This window comes from Eupeodes corollae, chromosome 2, assembly GCF_945859685.1.
Source record: "Eupeodes corollae chromosome 2, idEupCoro1.1, whole genome shotgun sequence".
Classification (NCBI taxonomy): domain Eukaryota; kingdom Metazoa; phylum Arthropoda; class Insecta; order Diptera; family Syrphidae; genus Eupeodes; species Eupeodes corollae.
Genome location: NC_079148.1, coordinates 122321939 through 122349896, shown reverse-complemented (window position 1 = coordinate 122349896; position 27958 = coordinate 122321939). Strand labels below are relative to the sequence as shown.

The window sequence follows — 27958 nt, the reverse complement described above, 5'->3', positions numbered from 1 at the left end:
ATCAAACAAATAAATTACCAAACCACTGTCAAATAAATAAATAAATAAATAAATTAATAAATAAATTAATTAATTAATAAAATAAATACATTTTTGAACTTTAAAAAGAAAATATTCTCATATTAAAAAATAAATTATTTGAATTTTAGAATTTCCAAAAGCTCAAATAATATTTTAAAATAAGATCATATTCCCCTTTATCTATTTCCATTTCTTCGCTCTCAGTTTTTTTCTTTAAGCTAATTTTGCTCACATTTTTTAAAAAGTTTCTTAAAAGGTATGAAATCATTTTTATTTTTAACTTCAAATTTAACGTTCTCACTCCCGAAACTTTTTGGCAATGAAATATTTGAGTATCGAGGTTATATTTATAGACAAATATGAACTTCAAGGCTTACTATGATTTTCATTTTTAAAATAATGGACAGTGGATTCAGCAAAGTGTTTTTAAAACTTTAAGCATATGCCACTTTGCAAATCTGTCGCTTTTGACATGTGTCACTTTTTACACCTGTCACTTTTGATATCTGTCCTTTTGACATCTGTCACTTTTGACATCTGTCAGTTTTGACATCTGACACTTTTGACATCTATAAATTTTGACATCTGCCACTTTTGACATCTGTCACTTTTGACATCTGTCACTTCTGGCATCTTGTTTTATATTCCAAATTAAATTGCTATTAATAAATTAAGATACTTTAAATAGTGTACTTAGTGTTCATAAGTTTGATGCTTAATTATTTTATGTCTTCAGGGTCAGTCAAAAATGACTTCGTGATTTAAACAAAGTGATGGATTTGCAATGAGCACCAAGCTTGATGCTCACAGAGCTTTGGTTTTCATCTCGCAAAGTTTATCAAGATCTTTAATGAATGCACTTCTGAAGCTTAACAATAACATTCTAGAACAGACCAGAGGAGGACATTTACAGAGAAAATGAATCACAGTTTTACTTTAATGTTGAACTCCGGCATTGAGTTTGTTAGGGATAGTAAACCTTGGTTTCCTATGAATAAGTTTTTCTGATAAAAATTGAACCAAACATCTCCATCAACAAGAAAAATTCAAAGCCTACACGATTTCCTGAAACAAACTTTTCGAACTATGTACGAGTGCATTAACATTAGTGTAATTAAAACACACCAACATACAAACGACAAGACAATCCCACTTCTGAATTTCGTTCCATTTTCGAATTGTTGGAATTTTCTTTTTTAATTCAACTTAATGTCCAACAAACTAGGTACTTTTGATTAAATCAAGCATTCCTGCACTCTACTCGTGCTGCAAGCTTCTTTAAAATAAGTTTCCGGAGAGATAGCCAAAAGTGCAGGACATCAACATGAATGCACATCGTTTCTAGGTTGGGAGTTCTACAAAATTCCAATGGAAATCGATTTGGAAGAGGCCCAAAAAGTTTTTCCCTCGAATATACGTATGCGATTCGAGTTTCGATATTAAATGTGTTTTCTGGAGCAGCATCATCACGGTGGAGAGGTTTATACATAGGTATAGGATACTACAGGACTCAGATAGCTACTCTGGGAACAATTATTAAGCAAATTAAACAGAATGACAGTGGAACAATTACTGTTCTGTGATTTTGAATATTTCCATGAGTGCACTATTATGGAGTCGGACATTGACACCGAACGACATAAGAACTAAAAAGTATTTAACCATCATCGGGAAGAATTTAACAAAGCTAATGCCTTAAAAAACCTATATAAGGCATCTGTGTTGGCAAGGACAAGGAGCAGGAGAGTATGGATGAAGGATAAGAGAAGAGAGGAGATGTTAATTAACATCTGGTAGGAGATTTAATTGAAAATTCCCTTCATTAAGGGCACTTTCAGAGGAAAGGTCGAATTAAACTGAACAATAATAAATCATGGAACTCTGGCTTCAATGATGATGATGATGATAACTACGACGGTGATGATGATGATGATGATGATGACGAGCGATACCGAGGACGAAGGTAAGGAAAAAGGACAAAGCGTTATCGGTGGGTGAGTCGAAGTTGAAATCGTCGTCGGTCATCTCTGTGTGGCATTCCTATGCTGCCAAATCAATTAGAATTCCATCAATCTCTGCACTCTCTTGGACATCACATCGACGAAGCAAGGGAGTCAAGTCCAATGGTATTTGAGGGCATGCGGAAAAGCCTTTGCAACTATAGGTACCTACAGACCCTCAACTCGGTCAGGACATGATGGCTGCTATTGCTATTGATGCTGCTTCTGCTGCTGTTGTTGCTGCTGAAGCAGAAGGACATTCAGTATTCTGTATTTATGTAGTGATAAGGTAGATTTGTCTAACATCGATTAATTCGGTTGCAAGTTGTGATGCGGGCGGGTTGCCATGGGAATTCTCTCTTCGAGGTTGCTACCAATTTGATTCGATTTGATATGGTAGCCACTATACTCACATATCAGACATATTCGATGTCGATGTCGATGTTGATCCTGCATCCTTGCCTAAGCTCAATATAGTAGTGTGGGCCCAGATATACTGTTCCCGTTGCAATTCCCGTCTATCGTTTCTTATGGTCTCTTAGGTTATGCGGGTGTATATATATAGAATATCGTGGTATGTACAAATACATATATACGAATAAATGTATATATGTGGTGTCCTTTTAGATTTGGTTTAAATGCGAATCACCGGAGCGCTGGTCTGAGACGGTTGCGGATGCCAAACAACCACTGATGAAGAAGGAGGGACGACGACGACGATGACGACGACGCCGGGCTCAATAAATGCTAAGTGCATAGTTGTGTATATTGCTCAATTATTTTTCTTCAGGATCAAATGGAACGAAAAAGATTTAATGTGACTGCAATCATAATCAATCAATATAGTAGCATTCGTTATATACATATCATGGTATAGAGTTGTTATTCTCATGAAGCTTTACCTACATACATCTATATCTACCTAAAGTCGTTCATCGCCTGAGACATTAATGGATTGTAGATTGAACGACTTTGGATGAAAATGCATTTTAAATACTAACATAGCTTCATAAAGTAACTCTTTGAATGATTTTTTTAAGTGCTCCCGATTAGCTAAGAAGGCATAGAAGGGGTAGATTCCTCTTGACGGATGTCTAACTATGTTTAGCTTTTATAAGAGTTTCATGGTGAGACATCCAACCTTAAAAAAAATATAATAACGAGTATGATGTTTTTTGCAAGTCGGAAATATTTTTTTTTATTTCTTGAACCTCATTATTTTTTCAGTTCATAAAATCGTTCTAAAGTTTTTCTAATCCTATCGGCAAAAATACTGACCTATAAATAGACAGCCATCGGAAGTGTCCATGTGGAAGTTAAATCTTCTGAATATTTTAAAAACATCATAACCCTGACCTTTCAAAATAAAAACCAAAGTAAACTAACCCAGAGTGCTTTTTAGAATTTATAACCCCACATTTTGACTATTAATAATTATGAAACCCCATTTACAAAGAAATAAAACCTTAGAAAAAGGTACAGTACAGCCTCGCTAGTCCGGACACTCGCCAGCCCGGACACTTCAGTAGTCCGGACACATCTATGTTTCGGACACTTTCAAAAGTTTACCTCTTCTTATGGCTTCTACAAAGAAAAGGAAGCATGTTAATTTGACACTTTCTGAGAAATGTTAAATATTGGATGATATTGAAACTGGCAAATGAGTCAAGGAAGTAGCTGAAATTTTCAAAGTCTCAAAGTCAACTGTTTTTGATATAAAAATGGATAAGATGAAAATTCGGAAATTTGTATCGAACACATTCCAAGAATCAGGTGAGCTTACAAAAGGTCTTAAATTTAAGGTCTATGATCATTTAACAATTGCTTTAAGGACAGAGAAAAGTTATCAGACAAGGTGAACACCCAGCGGTAGAGGAAGCATTGATGACATGGTTCATCCAAGAAAGAAATCATCATGTGCCAATTTCAACAGATATGATTTAAATCAAAGCCAAATTCTTTTACAAAGTGATGACAGATAAGGAAGATTTTCCAGCAAGTACTGGTTGGTTGGAAAAATTTAAATTGCGACATGGAATTCGATGAATTCAAGAAATTAACATAAGTGAAGAACAGGTATATGATGCTGATGAGTCAGCTGCCTTTTGGAGGGCCCTTTCGGCAGAAAAATATCGAAAGATCGCGTTACTTTTATGCCATGTTCTAACGCTGAAGGAACTCATAAGTTACCCCTCTTAGTTATCGGAAAATCAGTTAATCCGAGGGCTTTTAAAAACGTTAATCTTCTGGTAGCATATAAAGCTACCAAAAAAGGCTGGATATCTAGAACGATTTTTTTATTGGTTCAAGTATAATTTTATTCCAAGTGTGAAAAAGTTTTTAACATGCCGTTGAAAGCACTTTTGGTTTTGGATAATGCCCCAACTTTGATCCGACCTTCAGAGTCTTATTCTTACCGCCTAACTGTACAGCAATATTGCAGCCGATGGATCAAAATTTAATTTAGAATATAAGGGTAGCATATAGAAAGCAGCTATTGACCCATATTCTACTGGAAGATGATAAAAACATTGCAGCAGTCTTAACAAAATTAAATTTGCAAGATGCTGTTTATTTTTTAGATTCAACTTGGAAAGGTATCGGAGAAAAAAATATTAAAAAGAGTTGGTCAATATTAGGACCAGAACTGGCATCCCAATGGAATAATTAAGGCCTTATACCACTTTCACAGTTACGGCATTCTTCGCTTGCTGATTCAAATAAAATTCATGCCATGATAAGAATAAATTATCCGAATGGTGACACATTCACATATCAAATTAATAAATGGGCAACTGGTCAAAAGTCCGCTTTACAAATCCAACAAAATGTTACTGAAGCTGAAAAACAAGACAGTGAATATGAAAATGTAAACAAAGAAGTTTCGAAAATTTCAAACAATGAAGCAAGGAAGATATTTGCCAAGGGCATTCAATGGGCAAAAGAAAATAATGGATCTCAAATGGATATCCTTCTCCTAAAGAGGTTATAAGAAAAAGCTGTAAAGGTGTTTTTAGATAAAGCGTTCCAACCAAAAATTAACACGTGCTTTCCTACTCTTTAAAAAAAAAATAAAATGCGTTCATATTTCTTACATACATTTAAATTATGTGTATATTATGTACTTCTATTTGTAATTAAAATGTTTTGAAAAGTTTTTGGTTGTCCATTGTATTTAATTTTTTCTCAATAGTCCGGACATTTCGCTACTCCGGACACGGTAGAAACCTTATGTGTCCGGACTAGCTAGGCTGTACTGTACTTAAATTGAAATAAATAAATTGATTTTTAAGTCGAATATTTTAAGAACAAATTGCATACAACTTATTTCAACATTATACAAGAAATTGTATATAATCAACTGACTATTGTTCTTACAAAAACAAAACTTTTCAAAAAATACAACCAAACATTTTTAAAATTAGGTCTTTGACTAGATTGTCTTAAAGACAAATAAAGGTAATGACTTTTTACTTATTTTATCTTAACAAAATAAGGTGTACCTTATTGGTAAAATGTTGTAAATAATTGACAGTTTTTTTTACAATAAAATTAAATCCTACCACAAATTCCAAACTGAGCAATCTTAAAGTATTGATTGCGAACATTCTTTTCGAAGGTTCCTAAGTATCAATGGTACTGAGTTGCTAAACAAATAATTATCAAAAAAGCTTTAAGGGGAAGTCATGAATGGGGGTCGTTTTATTTTATTTCTTCTGCAGTTATTTTAATTTTTTCAGAATAATAAATATTGTTCCCAATTTAAGATCAAAAAATATACTTTCAAAATAAGTTTGTCTTTATTTATCATTTTTCAATTTTTGTTTTAAACGTGAAAGCATTTTTTTCAATTAGTTATTAACAATAGAATTCAATTTTTGAATATTTGTTCAAAAATATTTTTAGTGTACAGTTATTTAGAATATATGAATACACATTTTTAATTGGTTTTCGTAAAAAAAAATTGATACGTTTTTAAGATATCGAATTTTGAAGAAATAAATGCATGGTTTTTCAAAAGTTGCAAATGCTGACAATTTTTATCATCAAACATTGTTTAGAAAAAAATTATTAAAGTGGGTTAATGAGTTCTTGTGATTATTTAAAAACATTAATAACTTTTCTTTGGGGGGTATCTTTTTGGAGAAATAGAAGATACATATAATATTATTTGTATTGGAAGAAGTCCCGTGGCATGATGGTTAGTGCGATGGACTGTCATATGAGAGGTGTTGGGTTCGATCTCTGCCTCTTGCGACGAATAGACAGATTCTCCAAGAGTAATTCTTGTCATAAAAAGTGCTTTCAGGTCAGATTCGGCTTAAAACTGTAGGTCCCTTCCATCACTGACAACAGTTCTCGCACACAGGAATGGTTGAAAGTTGTCAATTACTAGACCCTAGTTCTCAAACGGACTGTTGCGCCACTCAATTTATTATTATTGAAAGAAGTCAAGTTAAGAAAATATTTGTCAGAGAAAATTAGATATATGAGTTCGATTTTGAAAAACTTAGAATTTTTATAACAAATTTTGTTTGGATAGGTACTACTGTTATTTTTGATCTTAAAACAAATGAAAACAACTCTAAATTCTCTTCTTAAAACTCTAACTTTCTAGTTTGAATTTAATCGATGCAATGGTTTGGGTTGTACCAGATAGGCAGATAGACAGACAGACGGAAAAATTCTTTACTATCGATATTTCTTATTATGTTTTGAATCACCAGTTCGAATGCAATGCTTTCATAAAGTTGCTGCTGCTACAGCAAGTAAAAATATCAACTGAGTTAACAAGAGCCTTATGTTTCCTAAAAGTCCGTCAAAACCTCGTTAGCGACTGAGTAAAAACATTTAAAAAAAGAGACTGGGATGCGACCCACACTGATAACTTCCCATCCCGTCTGTCGGTTTGTCTTGCTTAAAAGTTTGTCTATAGGTACTCGTATCAATTTTTACCAAATTTGCGTACTAGTTTTTGTAGATTTTATTATTTATGAAAAAAAAGGTCTTTGGGATTTTTATATAAAAATTACTGAATATCGGAAACAATATTTTCTGTGAAATTTAAATTGTTAATTTTTTTTTAGGTTTTTAATTTTTTGTACAAAAACTGTAAATTCGAATTTTCTCAACATTTTTCAGAATGTTGAAAATAATATTTCTCATAAGATTAAATAAGTTTGAAGCCTAAATTTCAACTTTTTGAAAAGATCTTTGTATCGATATTCAATTTTTACCAACATTGAGTAATGTTTTTTTTTTGAGATTTTATTTTTATAAAAAAAAGCTGTCAATGCCAAAATTGTCAATTTGACAAATCGGACCCATTACAATAACTTCCTATGGGCAGTTAAAAATATTTATTTTGCTACAAGTGTTTTGTTTTAAAATCTATCAATAGTATATAGGTAGAAGGATTTTACACGAATAACAAAACAATATCCGTAGTATGAAAACTACCGATAAAAGTTAAAGTAGAATCTTGCTACGGATTTGTTTTTGAAATTTATACGAGTCTCTAATGGATCTTATGTAATTTCGTTCTCAAATGTTCGTACGTTTGATGTTCCATTTGAATCTCTATGGCTGTGTTCGTTGAGTAGTTGTGTATTTTTAATCATGTGTGTTTTCCATTGGGGAAAAATCAATCTTATGAAATGCAAGTGAGATAGTTGGATTAGTGTTAAACAAGGAAGAACTGAATAGTTCAGCACCTCATAAGAATATGCTACCTATTCCATGTGCAATTTTTGTTTAAATTGAATTAAACAAAACTATATTTTTTCACACAAATATGCAAATAAATAGACCATAATCCATTATTTGTAAAACCAACGCGTCCAAACAAGTTTTTCTTCAAAAGTTTCGACTTGACTCTAATCCCGATTGAGTTATATGAAGAATTGAGGCGAGATTCACGCTCTTATAGCTTTTAAAGAATGTCAATTTCCAGATGTTTTCTTAACATTTCTTCTTAAAAATTGTCCATTTTATTACTTTAAGTTAGTTTAGTATGCTAAGCTAATTTTTACTTTTGATTTTCACAAAACGTCCTTCTATTTGTGTTCTTTTTTTATTATTATTCTGACAGATCTTCTTTCAGTTGTACCAATTTTTAAATACAAAAATCTGGCTAATGCCAATATATTTTTTGAGAATTGTCTACTATATAATAGTTATAGAATTCCAAAAAAACACGGGTATTGTGTCATAGAAGCTCTCATTTTTACTAGCCATTTATTCCAAGTATTGATACAAGACTTCTGTCTACGTCTCAACACGTCTAATGTCTATCCGAAGGAAACGGCGGCGTTACACTCACTAGTACGCACCATCGAATACTCCCACCGCCATAAAGAGTTCATTATGGTTGCTTTCCTTGACATCGAAGGTGCTTTCAACAACGTCTGCACATCTGCTAACACATCTGCACTAATATTTCTAAACGTAGAGACTTCGCTTGGGGAGTTAATTCATTTAATGCTGACTAGCAAAATAATTAACTCAAAACTAGGCAACCCTTCTGTCAGAAAATCCGTAATAGAGGGACACCGCAAGCTGGTATTGAAATCTTAACTAGCCTGGATGGGGAGTGTTTCAGAGTGATTTCCTATACGGATGACGCTGCTATAGCGGTTTCAGGAAAGCATTTTACCACCTTAAAAGAACTCCTACAAAATTTTAAAGACCGACTAACAATTTGGACTGATCGGTGTGGACTGGGTGTTAACACACACAAAACCGAATTATTCCTATTTTCGACGAAAAGCAAAATTGCGTTTGTTAACCCCCCCCCCCCCCTATAAAAGGAATTCAATTAAAATTCTCAGACGGGGCTAAATACCGGGGTCTTATTTTATATAAAAAACAAAATTGGAAACGCAATGTACAGGAAAGAGTCAAAAAAGCTACTGGTAATAAATGGCGTGCATAACCCCGAATCACGGATTGGCTATAAACATCGGTAATCAAATCAATTTTACTGTACGGTGTGGCAGTATGGCGGACTGGTTTAGAAAAAGCTATAAACCGCGACAATATAAATAAAGTCCAACATTAGCTTGCCTATGTACTCGTATAAGCAGATCGCTTCGCACGACCCCATCTGCGGCACTGGACACCCTAGACCTCTAAATATAATAGCTGCAAGCTCTGCTCTTCACCTCAAAGCTTCGTCGCAATGAATTAACAACAACATTGGCCACTCCGTAATTTTTAGGATATTTAGAATCAATCCCCCAACTGCAATTCGATAGAAATTTCCAGATTTCTTTACCTTTCAGAAACTTTTTGGGAAATTATTGCATTCCTGGAAAACTTTTAGACGAGTCAAAATCAAAAGAATGGATTATTGGAAGTGTGAACTCTGAACTACTGAAATTAAGTCCTTCACTCCGCCTTCCCAATCACTATAACGTGTTCCAGGTGGAGCTTTTGGCGATAAAAGAAGTCTTGTCCTGGCTTAAAGAAAACGTGATACCAACATCTGATATATGTATTTTCTCAGTTAGTCAGGCCGCTATCAAATCTCTGGACTCTGTCTCTACAAAATCTATAACAGTCCATAGCTGTCGATCATCTCTAATGGAGATGGCGCAACATTTTAATATTCACATTTGCTGGGTGCCGGGCCATATAGACATTCGAAGTAGCTGTAAGTCAGATCAAATCGCCAGAAAGGGTGCAGTACCACGTTTGGAAATTTCGCAATATCAATCATTACATGTTAACTATTTCTAATCCTACAAAGAAGGCAAAAACAAAAGGTGGAATAACATCAGCTCACAAAAAACATCTGGTCTACACTAGCCTTAAAGCTATAGAGGTGCTTGCTATCTCAAAGCAGATCCCATATAAGCTGGATAGACGTTGTGATAACCGGGCATTTTCTAATAGGGAGGCACGACAAGTGGCTAGACGTATTCTCAAACGACTTTCGCAGAAACTGTATAGTTGAGAAGATGAGGAAACAGGTCTCTACCGTCTCTGTACATGCCCTGCTCTAGATCATAAACCCAAGATTTACGTGGGGGAATTCTTCTATAACCATTTCAACGATCTCAATCATGTTAACAAAATCAGCCTCTCACATTTCGTAACTCAAACTGGTTTCATTGGGCTTAGAAGAAAGCCTCAAGATACAAGTGATATAAAAATGGGACATTAAACTTGCCTAAATATGTCTTCTTCTACCAAGGATAGCCACTTTAATCTAACCTAAACTAACAAGCCAACTATTTGAATGAGTGTCTTTTGTCACTTGAAGCTGTCATCTTTTGCCATTTGACATTTGACATTTTTCGATTTCTTAAAATAAAAATTCTTTTGACATTTTTCAAATGAATTACTTCATACACCATTACTCATTTTCTGACCTTGTTGTTCCTCGAAAAGGTTATCATAATTTGTCTCCAAGATTTGGAATTTCAAACGCTTAGAATTTTTTCTTAAAAACCACATTAAATATAAAGTCAACAACATTAAAATTATCAAGGACAAAGGTACATACTCGAAAGTACGAATGGGGCATGAAAAATGTATTGATAAGAATATGGTCCTGAAACCGAATTAGCAATTAAGCTGAAAAAGTTTTTCATTCTTGATTTCACACTTCCTTTTTGCATTCAATTAAACATTATTTTATTTAAAGTCGATATCTCAGCTGGTTCTTAAGATCAATGCAAACGTATGAACTTTGGTCTACAAATTTGTATTTCTTCCATTATTCCTTCGTAACCTTTATAACCAATTGGTGTTTTCTTTCTCTTAAGGGTTACTAAATCCATTCAAATTTTGCGAACTTCAATATTTTAATTTTTGTATTATTTTGAAATCAATACTCACTCTTCCCACACTAAAGTGGTCTTATCTTTGATAAAGGAAAACGTTTCCGATATACCTTCACATTTAAGAAAAAAAGGCCCACAAGATACAGTCATTCTTATACCATACAAAAATCAACATGTTCAATAAAATTGCTTCCTTTTTTTTCGCGTGCTATTCCTGGATATTGGTAAAACATAAAACTAACTGGTGTATAAGAAATTGTATATAGCTTCTTATACATATATGTATATGTATATTTTTGTATGTCGGTTCCCAGGTGGTTTCATCTTGTACCTCATAAAATATGGTAGTACACTTTACTCAAAACAAAAACCACAAAGGCACAAAAAGCTTTTAATAAAATAACGACAAAAAAATGAAACACCAATATTAATGGATTCTTGAATAAATCACTTAAATTATTAATATCATTTTCGCACAAACCAAACCAAAACCCCACAAACAGGAGTCAAAGCCCCAATCTCTCCTACCACTCCCCCACCACCCCGACCACCCTCAATCCAACAGCAAATTTATTTCTTCTTATTTTCTTTTTGTTTAGGTAAGGGGGATCTACATAATATTGATGTCACATCCGCTCCGAAGCGTGTCCTCATTCCTTTTAATTTGGCGGCGGGGCTTTTGTGAAAGTGCGGGACTAAATCAAAATGATGGTACCATATTCCGAGAAGAGGAGGTATGTATATCCAAAAAAAAAAATGTCTTCATCTTTTCCTCCATCTAAAATGCCCTTCGGCATTAAAAGAGTATAAATATAGGAATAAGACGATATAGTCTTTGGTATAAGATCCCAATCCATCAATAAATTTCTGGCACGAAAGAAATAGGACCTCTGGGAGGATGAAATATACCTCCTTTACCTCAGGGATGGTGTTCGTGAACATCTTCTTTTTGATGACATACCATCACAAAATGTACACAAAACACAATATTTACCTATACCAACATATATATTTGTATATCCACATACTCTCACATGCAATATGAAAAAAGTAATTTGAAATTATGACTCAAATTAGTATTTTGGTACCTCACGACGTGCGTGCGAATATATTCGGTTTTACACCGATTGGGTATATCTTAAGGTAAGGAGAAAAAAATTGTAAAATAAAAAGAAAAATTGTCTTAATCTTAATGAAAGTGGATAGGAGCATTAAGAGGCTTAAGCTTCTTTTTTTTTTTGGTTGTATTCCTTCCTCCTGGGAGCCTTATTCGAATGTGAAGCACTTCATTTTCTTTTTGTGGAGCCATATACTCGTAGCTTCTCATACCTGCCAACGTATTTCTTTTCTCATTATTTGATGAAAATTCTTTGAAAAATATTTTACCATTCCGTTTTGAATAAAATCTTTTGATATTGATAATGTATCAGGAATATGGTAGGAGGAAGAGGTCGTAAGGACATACATATGTAGATTAAAGGAATAATGAGTATGAGTAAGAATTATAAAAATAATTTAAAATTATATCACCACAACCACACATACATATATGTAATTAGATTTGAATCCTGAAGAAGGTTTTTATTCTAGGAAGTATAAGTGCCCGTGGCATGATGATAAGTGCGTTGGTCTGTTACAGTCCCCATGTGTTTAAGGCTACCGAAACTAAGCTAAACCACAAACACAAATTGAATCATAAAAATTACAATATCGTACGAAGAGACCGGCCCGACACCACTCAAAGGGGCGGTGTCACTCTCTTTATACGAAAATGCATTAATTATAAAGTCAAGACGCTAGAAGTTTGCTTTGTATGCATCTCTCTCACTCAAGGGAATCGGATGTATATGATTGCGGCTTATGCGGCTGGAGCTCCCTTAGGTTACTAACTTTGCTTCAGAACTCCAGATTTTTTTTGGGAACTTAAACTGAGTTTGGAAGAAAACTATTTCATCTTGGCCGCAAAACATGAAGATTGGGGAAAACAACACAGTAATCCCAGAGGTAACCATCTTTTTGATGAATCTTTACAGCATTGAATATGGCATCGACCTGCTGGCTACTGAAAGGCCATCGTATCCAAGAAGCGGCTCCTTTCTGGATCTTTTGCTGTACGACACCAGACTGACAGTAACAGACAAAGTGGGTAATCACCCTCGAAACTGCTTACAGACAGTCGAGTACGACAGTGATCACTGCGGACTGGCTGCTGTAATGCAGATTCCAAACGAACACGTGGAGTTGGAGGAAATCGTTGCAACGCACTCTTACTTACCGTAAGATGCGTAGGCCTCGTTTCACCAATGCCCTAGCGATAGATCTTCGTTCGAGTGACATAGCCCCACAAAACAACAGAAACCTGACAAATACAGAAATTGACCAACACTTACAGATGGACGAACCAATAAAACGAACGATGGAACGGACAATACCAAAGCACAAAAAACGGGACCAAATGGACGCTTACAGAAACGCGACTATTGACGCCCTACGCAGGCATAAGAGTGGCTTACTGACAAAACTCCAAAACTTGTACAGACGACTTACAGACCGACATTACTTAGAAATTGGGACACTGAAGTCGTCAATAAAAAATGTCAATCCGTTGATTAGGGAGAACTGCAGGCTATCAATTAACAAGTACTGGGACCGCAAAATCCGGTCAGTTAATTCGAGTGACCCTGGTATGTTCCCCAAAATCAATAGGATATTCAGGAAAAAAAACCATAATGACCTTCCGTGTCTTAAACTCCAAAGAACCGAAGAGAACAGAGACGTACTCATGACAAAGCAAACAGATCCAGAAGAAGCCATCTTTGACGCTGACTTTTACATAATTAAAGATCCGAAGGAAAAAGTGGAGGCGGTGGGAGCTGCTTTCCAGCAAGTGTACAAGGTGAATATTAGCATTCGTTCCAACCACGACCTGGAAAACAGAGCCCTACTTAATCACTTTTACCTTCGAAATGATATGACACAATGGCGATCTGAGAACCAAGGTTTCAAGCGGTTCAATGACGACTCCTTGGCAAATGCCATAATCCCCGAGCAAACGGGACCAAGTCCCTTGTTAGTGACGAAGGTTGAGCTTCAGCTCATCTTCAACTCATTAGAAAACAAAAAATCAGCAGGTGTCGATGGTATACCCAACGTTGTACTAAGACATTTACCGATGGAGGCAATTGGCATTTACACCACACTCTTCAATAATGCAGTGCATTAGAAGACCGCTGCAGTTCATCCTCTAACGAAAAAGGGAAAGGACAACTCCAACCCGTCAAATCTTCGGTCGATAAGTCTTCTTCCGAGTATCAGCTAAGTTTTCGAAAAAATTATTAATAGGGCTCTGACTAAGTGGCCTGCAGACAACAAAATAATTCCGGATAAACAGTTCGGCTTCAAGGAGGGTCATGACACAATTCATGCTGCGTCTAAACTCGTTTCTGATATCCAATGGAATAAGTCAAAACACAGGTGCTATTCTGGTTGATTTGGAAAAGGCCTTTGGCACCGTATGGTTAGAGGGTCTGTACCTAAAACTGAGCAGGCTTGGCAGTAGCAAACCGTTGCTTTATATACTTTATGATATGCTTAACGGTAGAAAGTTTGTTATCAAAAGTGGCAATATAACTTCTACCACAACATTCTCAATTAAAAATGGTCTTCAACAGGGAGCGGTGAATTCGCCGATTCTCTTCAGCATTTACACCAGCGATCTGAGAGGTAGTCTTACAATTACGTACGCCGACCATCTAATTGCGTACAGAACGGCCCGAAAGGTTGAGGTTATTAGAATTCTCTTGCAGCGTGATTTCGACAAGATTCAGCGATATTGCGACGACTGGAAACTGAAAATAAATGTCCAGAAGTCGAAGACAATTCTGTTCCGGGTCCGTTGGCTAGGGCCACGAGGGATACGTTCAAGAATTGGCGCAAGATGGTCATCGTTGATTTTCACAGGCAGCCATTAGCAAGCAAACGTGTAGTGAAGTACCTCGGTATCTGGTTAGATCAGTATTTATATTTCGACAGACATATAAATGCTGCTCTAACCAGGGCCAGAGGAGCTGCCATTTGTTTGCTGAATATGTCGAGGGGTGTCAGATGAAGGAGACTGTCAAACGCTGCTGAGGGTGTGATTCTCAATGCCCCGCTTATGCAGAGACATGCAGTGCGTTGGACTCTGCTGAGTTTGTAGCAGTATGTGACATTCTCTTATGAAGTCCACCATACTGCAACCCCGTACATAAGTATTGGTCGGATGACCGATGAGTATAGCCAACAGGTAATGCGAGGTTGAAAACTCCATTTACTTCCTATGGCTTTTTGGCAATGGAAAAGAGCAACTGTAGCTTCTTTAACTCTTTCCTGAATATTAAGTTTCCAACTTAATGGTTTGTATAATATCAGACCAAGATATTTGGCTTCATTGGTAGAAATAAGTGGCACACCATTTGTTGAAGGAGGTATAATTACTGGGGTCTTGTATTTCCGTGTAAAAATGACGAGGTCTGTGTTTTGAGGATTAATACTAAGTCCGCAGTGATCAACCCATCTTGTCAGCATATTGAGTGCGTTTTGGAGGAGGTCTCTCAGTGTATTAAGATGTTTTCCTGTGACGGCGATAGCAACATCATTAGCATACGCAATCACTCTGTAGCCTTCCCTCTCAAGGGATATTAATAGTTCGTTAACCACTACGTTCCACAGGAAAGGGGACAGAACCCCTCCTTCCGGAGTGTCCCGCTTCTGACAGACCTTTAGACCAATAGTTGGTCCGTTGTGATAATGTTTACCTTACTAGTTAAACCAGTTAAAGCTAGCTACAAAGCGTTTGAGACAATGTCGGAATTTCTTAGGTCACTAGGATCATTATAGTAAAAGTTAACAAGCTAAAGTCTTCGTTTTTGTGATAGGGAAGTACATGCAGCTTCTGCAAAAATATATACCTATTTTTTAAGTGGTATCCTAATAGCACTCCCATCATAGAGTAAGTGTACAATCTACTAACCGAAATGAGTTCCTTAAAGCGTTAAGCACTGAGCATTGGCCAATTTAGTTTAGTTGCATTAAACCATTTGTAGTTTGCATTCATACATCAAGCCCTCATGCTCTCAAGATAAACAGAGCTATGATTTCAGATTATACCAATAACAGAAATGTCTGCTATAAAGTTATAAACTTTAGCTACCTTTTGCCGTAAAAAGCCGATGTTCATTTCATATTTCATACATTTTCCCAAAAAAAAAAAAAAATTAATAAATCATTTAATAAAAAGCCAATCAAAAAGTAATGAAAACAAAATGTCACAGAAACTAAATACATATGCAATAAAAATAAAAATAATAATAATGAACACATTTTCAATACTCACTAATAATATTCCTCGGATGCCAAAACTCTCTTAATTATTTTCCTGACAGGAACTTCCACCTCTGCAGTCGAATTAAAACAATATGTAGAGTTGATGCCTTTCAAATAATTCGACTCGCAAATATCTCGAACACTCGTGCATGTACGATTCCAGAATATCATGTCCATTTCATTATGCTGGTTATTTTTCTTGCAGATATTATCCTCCAAGCTGCTATAGCAATCTGTTTATAACACACGGAAGGGAGGAAGAGACAAGAGTGTAGTAGTTGTAGCCTTTTTTTTGACGAATGTATGTCTCTATGTATAGCGAGTCTTCGTTGGAACACATTTTTATAGAGCATACATATTTTTGTGAAGAGTTGGTAGGTAAGTAGTAACTATGTATATGTAGTGGTGAAATCGGGAACTGCAAAGTCCTGATGACCACATATTGCCCATAAATGAATTAATTAATGATATATACTTACTTTGTGAATTGAATTCATTATCACAGTAGCCCCACAAGAGACGCGGCCAGAATGAGGCGAATAAGTAAAAAATTATCCAAGCGATTATCACCATGTAATAAATAGTGACAAATGTGATTACCACAAGCGTACAGAAGCCAAGTCCTGTCAATAAATAAAAACAAAAATATATTTTAAAATATATATTTATACTTTTTTATATAAGAATTATTAATAATAATGTCAACGCCACTGGAGTGATATGTCATGTGTGTAATGTGGAGCAAAAGTTAAGCAGCTTTTAATTTTCTTCATTAAGATCAATTTTAACAAATTAAGGATCATTTTAAATTTTTACTTTGCAGTAATTCGTCCTTCACAACTGCTGTCTGTGGCTTTTGGGACAGCAGACTTACTCTTTCCTACAGTGAACAAAAACTTTCTTTTTATAAATCGATAGATATGCTTACCTTGAAAAAATGGTGCCAAGTTTGTGTAGGCCTTAATTGGTCCTAGTCCAGAATATTGACCAATAAACATTTCGGAGAAGAAAATCGGTAATCCAATAACCACTACCATTAACAAATATGGTACCAAAAATGCGCCTGTAATAAAATAAAAAATACAATTAAATTATAAATTAACATGAAACATGAAGCAAAATTAAAAAAAGAGGCCGGGATGCCACCCACAATCATAACTTCCCATTTTGTCTGTCGATTTGTCTTGCATAAAACTTTAATGAAATATTCATAACAATAATTTAAAGTCAAAATGTTATCAAAACCTTTTTATTTGGTCAGGTATTCGTGTTTTGTTAAAATAAGTGTTAGTTATTTTTTTCTAAAAAGAAAATAAGCATATATTACCAACAATGTTTTGTATATAATGAAATAGTTTGATTTTGAAATCTATTTTTTTTTGGTTGAAAACCAATCCTTACGTATTTCTTGAAAGTTTGAATTTCTTTTATAAACAGATTTGATTTTTCTAAAAAATAAAGCACTGAATAAAATCGTTTTGGAGTCAATACTTTTATTTATTCACGTTATATCGAGATCGAATATCAATTTGTATTACTTTTGCATACTAGATATTATTGGTAGATTTTAATTTTTTCTGAAAAAAACTAACTTTTGAATTTTTAAAACAATATTTATTTTCTATAAGACAAAATTAGTTTGAACCCAATATTTTGATTTTTTGAAAAAATATTTGAGTCGTTAAACTTTTAGTTTTTTATCTTTTGTTAAAAAATGTCAATTCGATTTTTTAAAAAATTGTATAAATGTTGCAAAACATAATTATTGTTACAAGATGAAATGAGTTTGAAGCCAATATCTTTAATTTTAAAAAGATATCTAAGTCGAAAATCAATTTTAACCGACTTTAAGTAGTGTTTTTTTGTTTTAATTTGTATTAACTTCCTATAGGAAAATATTGTAATGGGTCCGATTTGTACTTTTATTTTTAAAAAATATTGTTTCCAACATTCAGTAAAATTTTGATAAATATCTTATTGACAGTTTTCTTACAAAAAATAAAAACCTAATACTAAATAGCTTTAAAAAATTAAAAAAGATGTCTTCAAACTTTTCTTTCGATATTCAGAAGTTTTTTTTACAAAAATACAACAATTAATTTTGTCAAAATCTACAAAAAATAGTACGCAAATTTGGAAAAAATTGATATACGGTTCTTGATAACTCTCAAATTATTTTCATTCATCCAATTTGTAAAAATTTAAGAAATGCTTCTAAAATTGGTAAGCATTTGTTTTTGACTAAAAATCTATTTAACAAAACTCTTAACAAATCAAAACAAATCTATTTAACCCAACACGAAAACCTACAAATTTTAAGGTAAGATGGAGTCACATTATACACTACTCAAAACAAAATAGGGCCCATCAAAATTTATCTTGTATTCTGACAAAAAAATAATTAAATATTGAATATTATCGAAACTCAAAATATTATTAGAAGGTTTTACGTGTGTATGATTCCGTTTGAACAACGATTTAATAGGTACCTCCAAGTAAATAGACAGCAAAGCAGATCACTCGAAAAAACAATGAATGCAAAATGATTGCATTTTCGATTCTAGCAACTGCGGGTTCTAGACGCAGTTTGGTAAACATGGGAAGCAAGGAGTCTCTCAAAGGTCTTTCGGAAATAGAATCGACATGTCACGGCGAGATATTCGAAACTTATTTGAAAGCTTCCAATAACCCAGTGTAGCAAGGAGACTAGGATCAGGAAGAACTCAAGTCAACACTCACCAAGAAGACCGGTGCATTTGAACTACTGTACGTCAGAATCGTACTGGACCGGCCCGAGCTTTACAAACTCATCTGCGGAAGTCAACTGACACTAAAGTCAGTGACCAAACCATTAGAAATCGACTCTACGAAGATGGTCAACGTTACAGAGTGCGTTCTTTTCGGCCGAAACTTACATCATGTAGCACCATTAAGCTAGGCCCGTGAGCATTCAAATTGGACCACGGAAAACTGGAGGTCTGTACAGACGAATGCAAAATAAAATTTTTGAATGATGATAAATGATTACCAATCTGGAGAAGAGCAGGTAAATATTTTATCGAGCTGTGCATTCAGTGAAGTAATCGATTGGGTGCCCTCAGTGTGTTGCTATGGGCTGAAATAAGTTTGCTAGGCAGAACAGAGCTAATTATCCTGTATGAAGGCACCGTCAATGCGCCCGCAGCTCTTTCTGTCGCCAATATTACGTTTTTGACTTGGCCAACAAAGAGCTAATACTTCAATACGATCGAAGAAAAACCACAGCAAAGTTTGGGTTAAAAGCCTGTCACGAGCGTATACACGAACAAAATTTAAGCTATCTGATCAAAGCGTACCAGATAAGCTTATAAGCTTTTAAGATACGGAGTAGAGGAGGCCTTAATCGGTACTAAGCAAAAGAAATCAAACTACAAAACAGTATGTTAAGTTTATTATTTTTTATTTTGTCTATAAAATGTGTTTTTTTTTCAGTTTAACTTAAACAAAGATTGTTTCCGTGTTAAAAATGTGTACACTATTACTTAATACCTAGCTATAATATTCAAAAATATATAAAAACTAATTGTTTTTCAAACGAGAGCCAAAAAACTGGATGGGTCCTATTTTGCTTTGAGTTGTTTATAATTAAAATTCTAATATAAGACGGTATCGTAATTGGTTCCTGAGTTAACCAAAATTTTTACTTTTGTAAAAAAACTACCATACTCAATTTCTTAAAGAGTTCTTTCTGCGTTGTCGATATGTGTACTGGTTCTTGAGATATAAAACTCCCTTTAATTTAGTTCTAAACACTTGAAAACTTTGAGAAATAGCAACATTTTTAATTCGACAAGTTGAGCCAATTACAATAACTTTATATGGAAAGTAAATAAAATAAAGTGAAATAAAATAACAAAATATAATAAAATGAGATCAAATGAAATAAAGTAAAAAACATAAAATACTAAAATATAAAATAAAAAAATAAATATAAATAAATTAAATCAAAAGAAATAAATTTATATAAAATAAAATAAAGTGGGTGGTTAAATATACAAACACTAAATAAAATAAAATAAAAACTTGTGAATTAAATCAAAACAAAATGAAATGAAATGAAATGAAATAATATAAACTTAGTCAAAAAAAATAATTAATAAGAAATTAAACAAAAAAAAGTGTTTTACAATAATAATATAAAATAAAATAAAATAAAATAAAATAAAATAAAATAAAAGAAGCTGGGATGTTAACCCACACTTATAACTTCCCATCCACTCTGTCGATTTGTCTTGCTTAAAAGGTTGTAGCTTTTCGTGTTTTATTAAAAAAGTTGTCAATTGAATTATTTTAAAAAAATTAAAAATGAATAACAATATTTTGCATATTATTAAATACTTTGATTCCAAAATATATTTATGTTAACGAAATTTTTAATCGTTAACTAATATTTAGCAATTTTAATAGCATTTCTTAAAACTTTTTTTTTTTATATAAACAAATACAAATTGGATGAATAAAATTAATTTGAAGTCAATACCTCCTGTTTTTCACGTGATATCGAGAACCGATCATTTTTACCAAATTTTCGTACTGTTTTTGTAGATTTTATTTTTTATGAAAAAACGCACTGTTGGATCAAAAATTCACTGAATGTAGTAAACAATATTTTATGTAAGAAAAAAAGATTTTCAAGACAATATTTAAAATTTCGAAAGCTATTTGAGTCATTAGTAAATTTCTTCCAAGTTTTAGCATTGTTTTTTATTATGTTTTTATTTTTTTTTTAAAAAAAGTGTCAATAAGATTTTTATCACAAATTTAACTCAATGTTGACAAAATCTTTTTTAAAAGATAAAATTAGTTTAAAGCCAATATTTCAAAGTCTTAAAAAGATATTTGAGTCGAAATTCAATTTTTACCAACTTTTATTAATTTTTTTTGTAAGAAAACTGTTAATTCGATTTTTCTCAAAATTTTTCAGAATGTTGAAAACAATATTTCTTATAAGCTAAAATTAGTTTGAAGCCATAATTTCAAATTTTTGAAAATATATTTGAGTAGAAACAAACTTTGATTATAAAAAACTGTAAATCTGATTTTTCTCAAAATTTTACTTTATGTTGAAAACGTTATTTTTCGTTGCACAAAATTTTTTTGGAGATAAATTTATTTTTTATTCGTAAAATTTTCGAGGTGACAGTTTTTTTGGTTTGTAACAAAAACCGTTTATGTTTTTTTTTTTTCAAAAAATTTACTTGTTTGGTGTCACGTTACAATTCATTACACAAAATTTAATTCAAGTCTCTAGCGTGAATGCTTTGTGAAATATTTATAGTTAACCAAAATATTCAGAGGCCTTTCTCCATCTTTCTGCATTATTGTCTGTATAACGGTATTAATTTGAAGTCGATATCTCTTCTGGTTCTTGAGCTATGGACAACGAAAAAAACGTCGCGAACGTAGGGACGTATACGGACGTACGGACGTACGAACGTACGTACACACGCACGCATAGACATCTTTCTAAAAATCTTTTATTTGGACTCTACTGACCTTGAAACGTCGAGAAATGTCAAAATTTTCAATTTGACAAATTGATCCCATTACAATAACTTCTTATAGGAAGTTATAAGTAAATAGAATCTGCACTTCTTAAAAATAGAACCTCTTTCCAAGGCAAGATCAAAAACCGTATTAAATAAACCTAATTTAAGAAAGTAAACTGCAATTCTATAAACAAAAATTTAAATCAATTTACTGAAATAGTTATTAATCGTCACACAAGTAACACAAATATTTGAATGCATTACTTAATAAATATGTCTGGTGTTTACTTTTAGGTTTCATGTGACTTATTGCATGATGCTCTTCAGTAATTGTATGCTTTTCATAAACTTCAGGAGTTTTTTCCTTAATAAAAGTAGGAACATTTTGATAATTTTCCATCTACGAAAATGACTTGAAGCTAAATAATAATGCATTCTAATTACTCAACGATTACCTTAAATCACTTAATCAACTTCAAATCCAACATCTCAGGTTCCAATATTTTTGTGAAGTTCTCCAATTTCTTAATATTTGCCCCAAAAACTTTATTCGTAATAAACAACATAGATAAATACACTTATGTTTAAAAAAAAAAACATGTTATCTATTTTTTTAAAGATCCAAAAAAGAGAAAAAGAATAATATATATTGTTCATGACAAATTGCAAGAAATTATTTTCGAAAACAGTTTGAGCTTGAAAATTAGAATGTTTCAATTTGATTTCACTGCAAAGCTTTCAAAATAAAAAAAAAATAAAAGTTTGGGAAATGATGGAGGCTATTGTGAATATCAAAATTTTCGAATATGTTAACAACAGTTTACAGTTTTTTGGACTAAAGTGAACAGAATCTTAATTAAGAATATTTGTGTTTAATTTGTTTTTATTGAATTTTGTCCACAGCACTGTGCGTTCTTAACTCTTTTCTAAGTTTTCATAAAGCAAAGAAACAAAATCCTGCATTTCCAAGAACAAACTTCCTTGGTTTCCTAAAATTATTCTGGTACATAGATAATTCGAGTCTGTGTTAGTGAAGCTTCTATAAGCGTGCAGCAATGTAACACTGCAGCGACAAAATATTGGTGCTTCCGTCTGACAACTTCTGGGTCATACATTTCACATGAATAACGTGTAGGTAAGTCCTTGTCGATGATGTTGATAGTCGATGACGATGATGATGAAAACCGATATGGAATTTCTTCTAAAACATTCTCCTATTACTTTCAAAAAGACAGCACTACCATAAGGATACAGGTATACTTTGTCTTCCGATGGAATTTAAGATGCACACAAGAAGGCAACACAAATGATTCTGTAGCCCGTAAAGGTATTCCTTGAATTGATTCTCTTATATCTATCCTAACTGATGCTATGTGTATCTAAGGACTATAAGCTAACTTCATATATAAATTTACATAAAAGAACGCATCTGTATGTTTGCCAAAGTGGTTTCGAAGTGCAGTTTTCAATACTACACAAATGCTGGCTTGATAGAAGAAAATATTTCACATTTCCTTTAAAATGTTTTCACCTATTTGCACTTTCTAAATAGAGACATAATCTGACTTTCAAGGAAGGGACGAAGTCTCAAGCAAGGACACATTTGATCCTTCACTTCCAAAAGCCACACGAAGTACCCACAGACAAAAAGGAGATTGAAAGTGAACTTTTTCAATAACACAAATTCTTAATAAACTTATCGATCAAACGATAATTGAAGGTTGATTTGACAAAATCGACAAATGATCTTAGTAAGTTGAATTAAACCACTGAAGGACTCGATTATTGCATATATAGTTCAGGGATATTCTGTTTATGATAATTCTATATCCCTGGAGAACTTAACTTTCCTCACATCCAGATTTTATCTTCGTCAATTTTCCAAGGACGTAATCCTTATACTTGTATGTTGTAAATATTGAATTCAAAGATGAGAAACATTCGATTGGAATTCCTTTGGTTGGATATCTTGATGTTTTGTATTCCAAGAATATTGTAATGCAATGAAGAATTTAGCAATACCTTTTAAGGGATCTTTTAAATATGTTTAGTTTATGGTGCTTTGATCAGATGCATGTCTATAAATAATATCATTGTCTTTGACTTAAGCTGTTTTTGAGATTTAGTTGCCTTTGTTTAAATGAGGCTCATTGGGCATTTAATGAAGAAATTATAAGCTTCATAATATGAGGGCATTACGCATGAACAACTGAACTTATAATTTGATAACAAATTTTTTGATTTCTTGAAAGAGATAAAAATCTTTGTACAGTCAAAGTTGGGCTCAAAGATTTATGTTCGATGTTTCAATGCAAATTAAAAAACTGGATTAACATAAAATTAACGTAAGTATCTTATTACAAAATAATAAGAATTTCTTGCATTCAAAAATAAAAAGTCAGTAAGTAAAGTAAAGCGATTTTATTTTCAAATTTAAATAATGTACAGTATAAAGATTAAATAATCAAGTATAGCACAGCAATGCTGCCTGCCACATTAACATTTTAATTGAAGTACTATAACATAATCACACTGTGTCTCAGCTTTTTAATTATCAAAAAATTGTTGTTCAAAAGATTTCATTGAGAATTCTGTTTCGACAAGCTTGTGCTATTTTACAGTACATACACAGTTTTTTCACCTCCATTGTATTTAGATAGGGTATCATTTCAGCCTCAGTTAAGAAGTTGCAGCCGAAGAATGATCATCTAATTACCATTAAAACCGGACTTTTCCCTAGGAAATGAAAAACATCTTCTCTTTCCCTGAGGTCACACAAACTACATAAGATTGGGAGATCCTCTCTGTGTGGCATATAATTCAGTTGAAGCAGTTCAGCCCGCAGTCTCAACATCGTTGAAATTTTCTTCCACACAATTCTCATCTCTAAAGTAGTTTTTTGGGCCTAGATTATGACAAAGTTGAGTGTAGATTACTCTGTGGTTAGAGCTGACTGCATCTTCAATGTACTTCTTCCTAAGCTTCTCGTCAACGAAGGCAATAAGCTCGTACAGTTTACCCCTCCATTTATTGAGATTTCCAAAATGCAGGTTCAGTTCGATACCACACAATTGTGCGTGCTCCTTCCATTCCTCATACCAACTGAGACTTCGGTTGATAATGTTTAAAGCTGCTTTCTTTGGAAGTCTATTATTATTCATATGTAGAACTTTAATAACATAGTCTACCTGACTTTTCAGCGTCTGAATAAATAGTGGTGAGAGACCAGTTTCTACGCAATCGTATTCTTTGTAACCCCATACTTGAGATGCATAAAATAGTACGGATTCCAAGACTGATTCAAATACATGAAACTTACAGCTATGCGCAATACTTTTGTTGGCAAAACACTTTTTCCATGTAGCTCCGATTGCACTCTAGGCCTTAGAGAGTTTTTCATTAAGATGTTTTTCCATACTTAAGTTTTTTGTAAAACATGCTCTTAGGTATTTAAACTCATTTACGACCTCAATAGTATTGAATTAAAGAACCATCTTTCATTCTGACTATTTCTTCCACCTCCATTTCTGAAGACCAGTATTTTCGATTTGTTAAGGTTCACTTGCAGTTTCCACGTAGTACAGTACCTATATAGTTGGTTGATCATCAACTGAAGCGTTTGTGGTGCTGCTGATAGAAGTACTATGTCGTCAGCATAGAAAAGAGTCTTTATAGTGGTCCCCGTAAACTCAACTCCTCCAGAAATATAATCTGTAAAATCTTCTATAAAAAGTGCGAATAGAAGAGGGCTCAGCGTACAGCCCTGTCGAACACCTGATTCCGTTTGAAACCATTCCGAAAATTCCTCTCCATTCCAAACAGCTGTCTTTGTTTCGTTATACAGATTTTGTAAGACTTTTCCAAACTTTGAAGACATCCACAGTGCATAGAGTTTGTAGATAAGCGCCCGCCTATCCACAGCGTCAAAAGCTGCTTTAAAATCTACGAAAAAGCTGTACAGTTTTTTCCCGTTTTGAAGAAAAGTTTCGACGATACTTTTTAGCACGAAGATGTGATTGATCGTAGAGTAACCAGACCTAAAACCAACTTGAAATTCTTTTAATAACCCGTTTTCGTTTATCCACTCATTGAGTCGTTGGTGCAAAATTGACGAATATATTTTATATGATGCATTAAGAAAGCTTATCCCGAGGTTGTTCTCTGGATTTTGTGTACTTCTTTGTTTGTGAATCGGAAAAATTAAGGCCTCTTTAAACTCTTGCGGTATAATACCATGTTCCAGAATTTGGTTGAATGAAATATAAAGTTTTTCAATAAGTTCCGATGTTCCGTACTTATAAAACTCAGCCGGTATTCTGTGGGTGCCTGCCGATTTGCCATCTTTTAAGGTATTTAAAGTGCGTCTTATCTCCTCTTGTGTTATTGGCGCATCTAAGAGAATATTGTCGGACCTGGACATGGGATTTAAGAGTTCTCTGAAATGTTGACAGAGCGCAGTCGATGTTAGATTTCGGTGAATCGTAAACTTATTTCCATTCTAGAGCTTTACCAGACTCCAAAAATCTGTAGCATTCTTACAGTGTGACAACCACCTAGACTCTTCTATAAAATATTGGTTTCGTTTTTTGTTTACAAAGGGCTTTGTATATCTTATTGTCTTCTAAGTATTTATTTTTGCTGTATTCATTATTGTAAACTCGAAGGGTCTTCAGCCACGTAAAAGATCTCTGTCTAGCACGCATACACTGACTATCAAACCAAGGTTCTATTGGCAATGTCTTCCTTTGGTTGGTTTTAAAGGCTGGATATTCAAATCTTATGGAATTCGTGATCGATGCTATTTCGGCATACACATTCATCAATAAAGAATTGAGGCTACTATAATAGGAAGCTAGGTAATTAGGATTCCACTTTTATTTTGGTAACAATTGTAAACGACTGCTACCATCCTCCTCACATCCACCGACTCGTAACTTCATAGTTATGGATAGATGATCCGAGAATGTTACTACATCAACTTTAAAATCAAGAAAATAGTCGCTCCTTGTCCCTTCTACCATGCAATAATCTATGACAGATTTTCCTTGCGCTCCAAAAAAAGTTAGTTCACCAAACTCGTCTGATGCGGATGTTCACAATTCGCAGTCCAAAGGTGTCACATAGGTCAAGTAATCTCTTTCCTCTAGCATTACACGTTTCATCTTTGGAATGACGTATTAGTCCAGCCAATTGATTTACTAATCGGGTTTCATTTCCACATCTATCGGTAAAGTCGCCTGCTAAGAAAACGTTCAGATTTTCATTTGACATCATAAAATCATACAGTTTCTCGAAGTCAGAGTCCCATCTATTGCAGTTTAGGTATATCGGTAAGATTATAAGTTTTTGGTTTCCAATTTTCAAGCGTATAAATGTAATAAGATTACTGGTTTCAAAGTTGGAGGATACATTTTTTATAGTTTTTTGATTCCAAAAAAGCAGCCTCCACTCGGCCTTCCTCTCGTTTCCGTTCTCACAGCTTGTTCCCAAACAAAATCGAAGTTCTTAAAGTTATTTTCAAATTTATCATATTCTACTTCAGTTACAAAGCTTTCAAACAAAAATACAAAATCATAGCTGTTAACATAGTTATAAAAGCTACTAAATAAGGTCTTATTGGTTAGACCTGATACATTATAAGAAAGAACTGAATAATTACAATTATTACTTGTTGATAGGTAACGATAACATTTAATACGGCACGGCACACGGCATTTCTACTAAAAATTACAATTTGAGCTACTTCGGTTATTAAAAGAACGGCTTCTATTCGACTTCATTGTGTTTCCCGCATAAGTATTATCTGCGGTGAAAAAATAATAACAGTACTTAAATTTTGTTTCTAACTTAAGGTGACCCTAGTGTCCTGTGCGAAGTAGGGAATCACCCAACAAACTTCTTCATCTAGCTCGGTCCATAGCTCTCTAAGTTAGATGAGGTCACTTTCCACTTTTACTCTCTAGCTTATCCGCTGTACTTTATTGTGTTGTTCTGTGAGTGTGGATTTGAAGACTTTCCGAACCGATGCATTTGTTTCCATTTTTTGGGAATCAGCCTTCTTAGTCGTTGAACTGTTACCCTACTAGCTAAGTCTATGTCACTGTACAGCCCGTACAGCTGGTCGTTCTACCATGTCCCCTTCACTTTTTTTTCTATGCATACGGGACCATTTATTACTGGAAGAATTTTTTTCTTGAAACTACCCAAGGTGCTTTCATCCCCTTCAATTCTTCTGCACCGTATAGCAGGACGAGAA

The 27958-nt window shown here is 33.7% G+C and overlaps 1 protein-coding gene across 1 annotated transcript in view; it reads right to left on the bottom strand.

Moving 5' to 3' along the window:
- LOC129946099 (sodium- and chloride-dependent glycine transporter 1-like) overlaps positions 1–27958 on the bottom strand; it is a 208223-nt gene that overhangs the window by 86476 nt on the left and 93789 nt on the right. Inside the window, exons 3-5 of the mRNA XM_056056135.1 lie at positions 17103–17237; positions 16654–16797; positions 16185–16407 (exon numbers count right to left, since the gene is read on the bottom strand). Of these exons, the coding sequence (XP_055912110.1) occupies positions 16185–16407; positions 16654–16797; positions 17103–17237 (502 nt within the window). The remainder of the gene's footprint in view (positions 1–16184; positions 16408–16653; positions 16798–17102; positions 17238–27958) is intronic.